Below are 12,043 nucleotides of genomic sequence, written 5' to 3' on the forward strand. Positions count from 1 at the left end.
GGAAACAGATTTGGAAAGGGATGCAACAGACGTGGCTTAAAAAGCCATGGCCTCAGCTATTGTCTTGAGAAGGCACTCCTGGTTGTGCATGACTGCTCTTCCTTTAGAAGCACACCGTAGAGTCAAGAACCTCCCTTTCAAGGGATCTAGCCTCTTCTCCCAGACAACAGACAAATTCCTCTCTACTATCAAGAAAAATTGTCAAACTGTGAAGTCGCTTAGTGCCTTCTCTCCTTCTTCTGACCAAAGGCTACACTTCCTCCCCCCCAGACAGCACAGTTTTGCAGCACCCTTCTATTAGAGCCAGAGGCATCCAAAACAGCAAATGCTATACCAGTATCCTCAGTCTCAGTACCAGCCACCTTCCTTCCAGAGGAGGAAGAGTACGCCAAGGCCCAGACCTATGGGTCAGCCTCTTCCTCCTAGAGAGTACAGTCAGCAAGCACAAAAGTTCTGACTAGCCATTCAGATGCCTGAGGCTCCCGTGTTTGGGAATAAGTTGGCACTTTTTTAATGAGGCATGGTGTTCTATTTGTTCCAATGTCTGGGTTCTTTCAATAGTTTGTGATGGTTATTTCCTGGAATATGTATCTCTCCCCCCGTTCCGCCCCACATCAGCAGCACTGTTTTCAAGCGGTAGGGTACCCCTCAGGTAGACCTGTTTGCCATGTCTGATACAAGAAGGGCACCACAGTTTTGCTTCCTTATGGCCAGCAATCCAACTTTGCTGGGGGATGCTTTTCAGATCCTGTGGTTGAGGACTTTGTTTTAGATCTTCCCTCCCTTTCCCATCCTGAGCAAATTCATACGGAAATTGATAGTAGAGGTTCAGACTGCATCCTAATAGCCCCCTTTTAGCCACACCAAATTTGGTTCTCCAGACTCCTCTATTAGGTAGTGTCAGAATACATCACTTTCCCACTGGCCCTGGATTAGTTTGTGCGGGGACCTATCCTGCAGCACGATGTGGCCCTCCTGCATCTTACAGTGTGGAGGATATGCCCATAGGGTCTCCCTTCTCCCATGAAGTGTGTGACATCCTAATTCAAGCTAGGAAGTCCTCTACTAGGTATTTCTACTTGAGGAAGCCTGGGCCCGATCTAAACTGTTGTCACCGTTTACATGCCCCATATCTGCTTTCCCTATCATCTAAAGGGCTAGCTGCATCCTCCATTAAGGTGACCTTGGTGTCATTTCTGCTTATCATAAGGGTGTGGAGGGGTCTTCCCTGTTTGCCCATAAGCCATCACAGTGTTTCCTCAAGAGTCTGCTTAATGTGTTTTCCCCCACACCTCACATTGTCCCTCAGTGGTCCCTCTCCCTGGTTTTAGCCCAATTAATGAAGCAGCCCTTGTCTTTGTGCCCTCTGGCCTTGCTGTCTAGGAAAATAGCCTTCCTTGTAGTTGTTATGTCGGCCAGGAGAGGTGTCTTCTAATAAATAAGCCCTGAGGGTAGACCCTCCATTCTTAAAAGTTTTTAATGAAAGGGCATTACTTCTCCCTACTTTGAGCTTTCTTCCAAAGGTGGTTTCTAAGTTTCACCTGGCACAGGAGATAGTGCGGCCCATATTTTTTCCATCTCCAGAGTCTAGGGCCAAGAAAGCTCTTCACACGCTGGATGCCAAGAGAGCTTTGTTATACTACATTTGGCAAGTCTTCAAGGGAAGGTAATTTCAATGTTGCACCGCATCTATCAAGAATAGGAATGGGCACGAACTGAACCGCAAAGCAAAATTTGTCACAAATTTTGCCTTTTTGTGGTTTGTAAACCAAAGTTCATGACTGGTCTACTGTCATGAAGTTCCAGAAAACTTTTAAAGCAGTTTGTGGCAGTTCATGGTGGTTCATGGACAGAGCAGAAAGCAAGGTTTTAAAGGGACTCCAAGTCCCTTTAAAACCTTGCTTTCAGATCCCCGCAAAAGCCACAAAAACAGCTGAGTGGCAGGGAGTTTGGTTTAGAAATGAACCTCCTGGTTCAGTTCGTGGTTCAGTTTGTGGCTCAGCCACGAACCACAAACCACGTTTTTCCGGTTCGTGCCCATCCCTAATCAAAAGTACCTTTCTGCATACCATTGTGACCTTGACGGCACAGGGATAGTATATTAAAGAAGGTGTGCTTAATATGTTGTGCTGAAACATAGAAGTGGTTGCTATGGAGTATGGAAGCTTTTTCTTATTTAATTAAATGAAGATGCATGGAAAGCTTAAGTAGGAGCCTTAACTGGATTCCAGCTTTGCCAGTGTTGTCCCCATTAAAGAAGCAGAAACTTACATATCTGAGGTGTCTTCTAATAAATAAGTAATTCATCTGACATTGCATAGATCTCCAGTCACAAATGGTGCACAGATAAATGAGGGAAATGATTCATTTTAGGAGAAAAATAGATATTAATAATCACTTTAATTTCTCTTCCCTCAGATGGTCTGAATCAGTTTGGCCTGACCACCAACATCCGTTTCAGAGGATGCATTCGATCCTTGACCCTCAGGAAAGGGACTGCTAAGGCTCTAGAAATTAACTTCAGCAAAGCCTTGGAGATCAAGGGAGTTCAACCTCTATCATGCCCTGCAAATTAACAGCACATCATCCATCTCAGATATGGATCTAACCAGTTAAAAAGGAGGAAATAAAACACCCTCACCTGATGTTTAAAGAAGTCTATATTTACCATATCTTCATAATAAAAGTTCCTTGTGCAAAATTTTGATTTCAGCCTGTGACATATTCAGAATTGTGCTGTTTTAAGTGTGGGTTTATAAACTTTTCCCCATTGGAGTGAATAACATTTTTCTCATTCTTAGTCTTTTCCATCAGCTTGAAGTGATTTAGCATATTTTTGATGAATGGAATCATACAGGCCTAAATCTATGCTTGTCAAAGTGTAAAACAGTCTTCTTCCAAGGCAGTTATTCAGTTAGTATGTTTGTCGATCAAGACCAGCAGCTGTGTGTACAGCGGATCCCACGTGCTGGTTGACAGTGATGGATCATACTGGGGTACCATGGCACTGTTAATTTAATTAATTACATTTAACTGGTTTTCCCTTCCAAAGCTCCTTACCCACCCACCCCCGGAAGACATGCTCTGTCTGCTGGCCCACTGGTGCCAGTTGACCGAAGCACTGTGCCAGGCTGTGGGGCTCCTGCAGCAGCTGGCACTGACCTTGCCAGGCAAGGAGCAGGAAGGCCAGCTCTGCCCATGCATGCGGCCACAGCAGCCCCAAGGTGGCCATGCCCAATGCCAGCACCCTGCTGGCTGACACGGCTTGCTGACGCTACAGGAAGGATGGCACTGGCTGTGACTGCTGGAGCTGGGTGAAGGCGGACCTGGGAAGGCACCACCGCTGGCCCCACCTCTGCCAGCCAGAGGAGGAGAGGGAGAGAAAGAGGAGAGGGCTCTCTCGGCCCTGCACATTCCTTGCACCTGCAGTAGCTGGAGAGGCATAGCACGGCTCCCGGCTCCTTCCTTCCTGGCTCCGCTGTGCTGTGGTCCATGAGGGGTGCTGCAGATTTGATAGGGGGTATCAACCCCCAGCGTCCCCTCCCCCTGCTGGCTAAGTGCCTGCTCCATTAGTGAATGAAGTTTCTTCTAAAAACAAACAAAAAATTGTGGGGTCCTTTAGAAAAACAGTGTTGTCTAACTTCTAAATCTTCGTGATTTTCAAGTGCTCTGCCAGAGTTTCATATGCTCTGCTTGGTTTAATATATGGATTCCATAATGTGAAAAAGTCAACATTTTCTTTGCATGTGTGCTGGGAGGAGGGGGAGAAGGAAAGAAGATGGTAATGTTTACTGCCTAACCAGTTTGTACAATGTTATTACAAGAACATATTGGACTGAAATCCTAATATATCATTTGAACAAGCATTACAATATTATGTGATTCTTTTTTTTAAATATGGATGTCCCCACCATAGATGTTCTCACTGGTAAGAACATGGGGAAAAACAGTATTTTCACACTTTCCATATGTGACTTTTTTTTCCAAGCCAGACTAATCTGGGTTAAAAATAAATGACATTAGGAAAGGTAGCAAAATATAAATGGAGCAATTAGCATGACAACCTATGTTATCACAAGTATTAAAAATAGCATATGTCCACACAGACATCTTTTGAATGGATTGCTTTGTTTTTAGAAGATAGCTAGGAAGGATTCTTTGTGGCAGTTTTGGAACACTACTGTTCTGTAAGCCAGGAAAATACAGATGGAGACATTTGGCAAGAAGTTAGCTACCTGTGTTCCCATATTAATACTGCAGCTTTCAAGTATAGGAGATGTCTAAGAGATAGATAAGTATTTTATCAACAAGATACCTGCATAGCAAGCTGATCAACACTTCTCATGCAATTGCCCCTGTTAGCCTTGTGGCTCAGTACAGTCTGCCATTGCCTGAACCTCACTGCACACCTGAAGCACTGAAGGAGTACAGCATGCACAGACAGTAACATTTATTTCAGAAAAGCAGTGAATAAATATACCAAGTGAAACCAGAAGTCTTTTATCTTGAGTAACAAATGCCAAAGATTAGTCATGTTAGTGAGTTATAGCAGAAACAACAGAGCAACAGGGGCAACATAAATTCTCACAAGGTACAGGGTGCGTAATCTGCCAACTGAGGATAACACCATGGACAGTAAGTGTGCTCTACTCCACAAAACCTTCTACCACAATAAATCTAGAAATCCTTAAGATGCCAGGAGGCTCTTTATTGTTTATCTTGAGTCTGAATGTGAACACATTTTATCATGACAACTTTCCTAACAGTATAGAAAAGAATTAAAAAGGGCAAACAGACAATGATGCAATACTGGCCAAGATTGCTGTTAGCATCTTCTGCATGCAGATTCAGGGACAGAGGTAGTGAACAACAACACAACCAACCACTGGTTATCTTGAACATTAAAACTGATATATCACATTATCAGATCATGTAAACAATGTCCCGTAGAACTCAAGGAAAAAATGAAACTGCATTTTCCTCTCTAAATACTGCCTTTCTCTGTGCAGAGTAATGTTTTACTGATGACCAATGGTATATACATGCATGTCTTCGAGCTAGGGTAAACAGATTGGAGATGTATCACAGTACAACTTATGTAGTGTTACATCATTAGCATGTGTGAATGGCAATGGCTGACATGCACCCATTCTAGAATTACTAAAATGTCATCATGGGCCAAGGAAATTTGTCAGTGAGTCAGATGAACTTGCAAGAGGATTGGAACGGTAAGGAAATTGCAGAGTGCAACCTGGCTCTCTTCATCAAAGGATACACCACATCACTTGCCAGTTCAGGAGTGTAAGTTGCGGTGCGCTTGTAGTGCCCATTTAAGCCAAATTTCTATCTTTCGGAAAGCATACAACGATACCTTTCAATGGTAAGTGTTTCAACTACCAGACAGTCACATGTTAGAAAGCTTCTGTACAATTATGCTGCAGAGGTACACAGAAGCTTTTGAAATGTTCAGTATAATTTTAGGTTGACATTTTCCCTTGCAGTACTTTTGAACCAACATAATCATTGCTGAAGACCTCACTGTGTTTTTTTGTTGAACACAAAGCCATGTTTTTCTTTTCATGTCAAAGAGTACTTTTCGAACAAAACCTTTGTATAAAACAACAACTTCAGCCCTTTGCTCCTTTATCTTTCCAAATATTAGGGCTACATTCCAAACAGGTGTGCTTTGAACGAACAGCATAAACACAGGCAAACAGTGCTCCTGTGTTCATGAACTGTCTAGTTCTCTATATTACAGGAAAATAACAAAGCCTGGACAGTTTGCTTGGTTAAAACATTTTTCTTTCTTTTAAGTTTTACATGTAAGAGGTTGGATTTAGGGGTGAGGTCTTGGGCATCTGTTGTTGGGTTTATCACCTATGAAAGGGAAGGGAGATTAAAAGTTAGTAATGAATCTTTTCCGCTCTCATTTGGCTTGAAATAGTTGAATTTTTGTGGCTTGAAAGAAGCCTAGCATCATAAATGTCATCCACTCTTCTCCCAAAGGACTCCTTTTCATATAAACTTGCATAGACCTACGTACTGGAACAGGGCGTCTGTACTAAACAGCCGATGATATTGTATTTATCATGACAGGTTTGTTACCAAATAAGTACCCTTAGGTTATTCTACTTCCACATTGAATATAGTATCTGTTACTACAGTCTGAACAGTAGAAGGCATAGCATCCTTTTAAAATGACTTTCCAGAAAATAAAAGTGATGTAATTTCCTCAACAACAAAAAAAAACTTAGAGGGGGAGGGGGATCCAACAGAGAATTCTGTGTGGTCTTTGCGTACTGTCAGTATGATCCAGCTCAGGGCCTTGATATGTTCAGAAGCAATCATCTGTGTGTTCATCTTCAGGTGGAGAATCACATAATCCAATCACTCCTGCATCATTGTTCCCTTTTCTGCATAAACAAGGGGGAAACCCACAAAGACTTGTGGGGGGAGGGTCTCATTTCCTATTTCCCTTCCCTGAAAGCCCCCATAGCCTTTCTCTTTTTCCTGCCACCTCCTCTCTTTCCCACCCACCAGCCAACGTACCTTTATCTGGGAATAACCTCAAGACTGCAAATAAGTGGCATAATTTTATGTTTTGTTAATACTGTAGAATTACTCCTTTGAAAACACTACACAAGCGACACTAAAATTAGATTTCCCTTCTTGCCTTGCCAGCTATTTTACATCTGTTTCGATAAGACAGTCTGAACACAAATTAAATTGACCAGTTCGGTGTGTCTTGTCTTAATTAAGACCATCTCGCTAATAACAAAACCAGATACCGGGTCTCGAGTGGTCTTACTTTTTCTGTGTTTCAAATTAATTTTACTGAATAATACACTGCCTTCCTTTTATTCTCCATTTAATATAGCAGTCCTTGTTTCTGGGTGTCATTGCTAATGAGTACAGTGGAAACTAGCCTAGCCCTTGGCCTTCCAAAGCCGTGATTTAGGTTATGATAGGTGTGAACAGGAAAGTGGGTGATATTCACATCTAGTGTATACATGTCTTTTGACTACACACAACAACATCTATAATGTACATATTGTTCATCAGATCCAGTAAGCCTAAGAGTTTACTTGGTCCAGAAGAAATATGTGCTTGCCAGAAGATGCATGGAGTTCCCTTTCCCCATTACCTTAATGTTTGACTGACTCAGTGCATCAGTTCATTGGAAATTTTGACCAGACAGATGAAAATGACTTATATTGATCAGACTACTGCTCCCACTAACCCAGCTCCGAATAGTTGTTTCTTCAGATTTGTCCCACAGCAGTCATCTTCCTTGGACTAGCAGTGCTTGTCTTTCTTCCAGCCACTGCTGGCATGGCAGGAGGCAATGAGTGTAGATAACAATGGGGGGCGCCCCTGCAGATGAAATATTGGGATGTAAAATCCACCATTAATCATTCTGATTCTACTTTCAACATGATTTTTTTAATCCAAAAGCAAAACAGAGAATGTGAACCAGTACTGGTTATACAGGGAATACCAGCATCCAGCCAGGAGGAGCCAAGCAGAGTTTGGGGAGCAAGAAGCAAGTTGGGAAGTTGAGTAGTTTGTCCGATTTCAGTATCACATCCAGGAAGGGGAGAGAAGAGATGGATCAGTGTGTGGGAGGACTGCAGCTAAAGGAGAGGGTGAACATTTGCCATGTTGTCCCTGGCCCCTCCCCTTTACTAGTCTGCTGTAACAGTTAAAATGTCATTTGTGAAATGAAGAGGCCTCCGTTCAAATGCTCACTCAGCCATGAAGTTTACTGACAGACCTTAAGCCAGTTCTGCGTTATCCTGACCTAAGGGGGAAGGGAGTGGGTATGGCAATAAAAAGGGAAGGAGAATGCCTTGGGAGGGCATTCAGAATTTTAGGCAGTACTTCCTCCACATGTGCCATGGCTTCTTCCAGCCTTCAACACCTAATCACTGATAGAGGTTTCTCATGTCAACGAATACTGTACTATTGTCATTTCCAGGCAGGAAAGTCCAGAAGGTGAACAATTACAATAGTGCACTGTTCAATTACTTGTAGTCATTGTTATGGTACCTCTGCAGTCCCACATGGGTACTGTACCCCTGCAGGCCCACCATGGAGAGATTTTTGAAACTCAAAAAATTCCTGAGGGCATTGTGCCCCTCTCCCCTTTGCTTGTTTCTGACCATTTGCAGCCTGATATAGAAAGGACAGAGTACCCTTCACTCTGCTGCTGCTAAGAGATGCTCATTAGCAGAAGTTGCATCTTTTTCAACTGGCAAAAAACCTGCGAACAATTTCTACCTCACGCTTCTGCCTCTTCAAAAAAAAAAAAAACCTGTGGGTCCTGTGGGTTAAAAATCCCCCACATAGACAACTGTGAAAAAATGCGTCCTTTGCCGTAGTGATGAGCATGACATCTGGCACTGCTCTGTTTGTCACCAATTTACCCTCAAAGCTTCCCAATTTAAACTGGCACTCTGGGAAAAGGCTTTGTCTGGCACAGGTCAGCAGAAAGATCCAAGCAAAACACCGCCCTCTAATGCCAACAGATGGATTTGAGCATCTTCAGTTCCAACTGTTCCAAGGCCAGTTCTGACTGCCTTGGTCTCCTGTGTGCTCTGTATGCTCTGCTCCTGTATCCCTGGATTGTAGATCCTCAGAACCACCAACTTAAAAGTCTAGGTATAAACACAAGCTCATGGAGAAGCCTTCCAAGTCAGTCGTCATCCACCCTCTCTCTAAATACCTGGCTCTTTGCAAGCCACCACTGGAACCAGTCAAGAATTCCTTGCAGAGGTCCACACCCTCCTCGACAACAACAAAAGCAACAAAAAGCAATTAAGACAGTGCCTACAAAAGATCAGCACTACTCCAAATATTTTCTGATCAAAGAGGAAGCGGGGGGAGTGAGACCTATTCTTGGCCCAAGAGGCCTGAACAAGTTTCTGTTAATAAAAAACTTCAAAATGTTATCAATTCTCAATTACCTTCCTCTGTTATGCCCAGGTGTAGAATTGATGATCTGATACCAAGCCAAAACTCCAGGCAGACCTGGACCTCATACTACGGGTTTTAAAAGCATTGAACTTAGAAATCCAAATTAGAAACCATGCAAAAGGTTTCATTCATAGGCACCACATTACACTCCATTCTAGCCAGAATGTTTCCACCTCCAGTAAGGGTCCTGGCAATCAGTCTAAACATGCATCATTGCCAGAAACTATTTCCCCAGCCTACCATACTCATTCAAAGGCTGCTAGGACTGATAGCCTCCACTGGCAGCCTACATTTAGCAGAGTGGCTCATTCAGTGACCAACTGTCAGTTTTCCAAACTTGTAAAGCAGGTCCTGCTCAGTGCCAGAAAGCCATCCACATGGCATTCTTACTCCACCAAACACAGGCACTTCTGTACATGGGCCAGGGAACCAAGGCTTAGAACTGGTCTTCAAATACTTCCTAAGTCTAATACTAGGAAGACTTGTCCCTCTTCATAAGGGTCCATTAGCCACCATAGCATGTTTCCACATACATAATCAAGGGGAGATACTGTGTGCTCAAAGGGAATCCAAACTACTCCTTAAGGGATTACTGAATCAATCTCACCAAGCCCATCATCCAGTCCCACAATGGCACTTATCACCCATGATTTATTTATTTATTTATTATTTAGATTTTCAAAGCTCATGAGTAAACCATTTGGGCCCATGGCCATCTGCTCTCCATCTCCTCCTCATGAAAACCGTGTTCCTGATTGCCATCATGTCAGCTAGAAGTGTCAGCAACCCCAGGCACTACAACATGACCCTCCTTTCCTGAAGGCCTTCAACACTAGAATAGTCCTTCAAACATTGATCCAGTTGCTTCCTAAAGTAACATCTAAATTCTAAAGCATGGACAGCTTCAAGAGGGAACTGGATAAACATATGGAGCAGAGGTCCATCAGTGGCTATTAGCCACAAGGTATAGATAGGAACTCACAGTCTGGGGCAAGTGATGCACTGTATTCTTGGTGCTTGGGGGGGGGCAACAGTGGGAGGGCTTCTGGTGTCCTGGCCCCACTGATGGACCTCCTGATGGCACCTGGTATTTTTGGCCACTGTGTGACAGAGTGTTGGACTAGATGGGCCTTTGGCCTGATCCAACATTGGCTTCTCTTATGTTCTTAGGATATCACCTTACTGGTACTGTATCCACACCTGCAAGATGAATGAGAGTGAGCTCTGCACTCCTTAGATGTACGTAGAGCCCTTCTTTTCCATCTAGACAGCACTAAAACCTTTAAGAAGGACAATAACTTATTCATCTCCATTTTAGACTCTAATCTGGGCAAGAATTAGAGTCACCTGCATTTAATTGTGCTATAAATTAGCAAAAGTTGTCAGTCCATTGCAGTTTCACTAGACTTAAATCCAGTCCATCTCAGCTACTTTTCACCATGGTCTCTCCATTGACTCCATCTACAAGGCTGGAGCATCATCATCTTCATGCACTTTCACAAGGTATTACTCGATGGACATGAATGCTATGAGACATGTGGCAGTGGGAACAGCTGTCCTGCAATCTGTATTCCACTAAGAGCTCACACCCGCCTTCCTGAGATTAGTGAATCAGCTCATTACTCTCCCATGTGGACTGCATAGGTACCACTAAAATGAAAATAGGGTTATCTGTAACTGTTGTTCATCTAGTGGTCACCTATGCAGTCACACATCCCTCCCTCCTGCCTTTCTGTGAGCTCTTAAAATAAACTTGATAGCAGCAGAGAGGAACTGAGGGAAGGTCGCTCTGACCCCTCTATTTCACACTGCAAAACATGGGAAACAGCATGGGGGAAGGGGATAGAGTGTCCTTAGGTCTTTTTTGAACTTCAAAAACCTCTCCACAGTAGCCCTGCACATGTGCAGTACCCATGTGTGACTGCACAGGTGACCACTCGATGAAGAACAGTTACAGGTAAGTACAGCCCTGCCTTCCCTTTGGGACCAGCTCTTCTGCCTCCAAAAGAATTCTGTTGACTATCTTACAAAGATGGCCAAGTCCATGTCTGTTTGCCCATGAAAGAAGAAGAAGATATTAGAGTTCTACCCCGCCCTTCACTACCCAAAGGAGTCTCAGAGCAGTTTACAATCTCCTTTCCCTTCCCCTCCCCACAACAGACACCCTGTGAGCAGTGTTCCCTCTGAGTTAATGTGAGCTAGCTCACAGTTTTTTAGCTTCCAGCTCACACATTTTTGTCTTAGCTCAGGAAGGATGTCTCCAGAGCAAACTAATTTATGCAGTAGCCAAATCACTCGCTCACAACTTTAATGCCAGTAGCTCACAAAGTAGAATTTTTGCTCACAAGACTCCACAGCTTAGAGGTAGAATTGATTGGGAGGTAGGTGGGGCTGAGAGAGCTCTCTCAAGAACTGCCCTTGAGAGAACAGCTTTGAAAGAATTTATGACTGACCCTAGGTCACACTAGCAACTGCATGTGGAGGAGCGGGGAATCAAACACAGTTCTCCCCAATTAGAGGCTGCACTCCAAACCACTACACCAAACTGGGTCTCAAAGCCAGTTTGCTTTTTTCAAAGATGCTTGCTTATTTCTGCTTCCTCTTGTCCATCCTGTACTTGTATGAAAAGGTACATCTGTGTGCAGTAGGGGTTAGCATGCATCTGCTGTAAAATGGCTTAATGGTTTTTAGAACAGTGGGCTATATGAGGAAGACTCACTAGTTCTGAAAGTGCTGATCACCTATTAGTGAAGAACAACTGTGTACATTGCTAGGGGTGCCTTGGGCTGGTAGATCCTCACACAGTTCCCCAGGCTCAGATTACCTTTATTAGAGTGGCACTGTGCCTTTTTTATGACTTTAAGGGTGTGTTCAGATGGGGTGTTTCAGCAGGCATAAACTGTACCAGTTGGAACCAGTGCAGTTTATGCTGGCTGAAACGTGATCACACTTACCTCCTGTCTGCGGAGCCCATCGCTGTATGCCCATTCACACACAGCGGACGTCGGCGGTTTGTTTGTTTTTTAAACTCAGTTTGCGCATGTGCATAGGCAGCCATCCACAGAAT

General features: G+C 43.6%; 1 protein-coding gene across 1 annotated transcript in view; it reads left to right on the forward strand.

Annotated features, from left to right (window-relative positions):
• Nucleotides 1-3,859, forward strand: part of LAMA2 (laminin subunit alpha 2) — a 755,002-nt gene extending 751,143 nt beyond the window's left edge. The window contains exon 66 of the mRNA XM_015416769.1: nt 2,419-3,859. Coding sequence (XP_015272255.1) covers nt 2,419-2,576 — 158 coding nt within the window. The 3' untranslated portion in view covers nt 2,577-3,859. The remainder of the gene's footprint in view (nt 1-2,418) is intronic.
• Nucleotides 3,860-12,043: the final 8,184 nt, after the last annotated feature.

The sequence above is a fragment of the Gekko japonicus genome, unplaced genomic scaffold (genome assembly GCF_001447785.1).
Source record: "Gekko japonicus isolate JY-2015 unplaced genomic scaffold, Gekko_japonicus_V1.1 scaffold92, whole genome shotgun sequence".
Classification (NCBI taxonomy): domain Eukaryota; kingdom Metazoa; phylum Chordata; class Lepidosauria; order Squamata; family Gekkonidae; genus Gekko; species Gekko japonicus.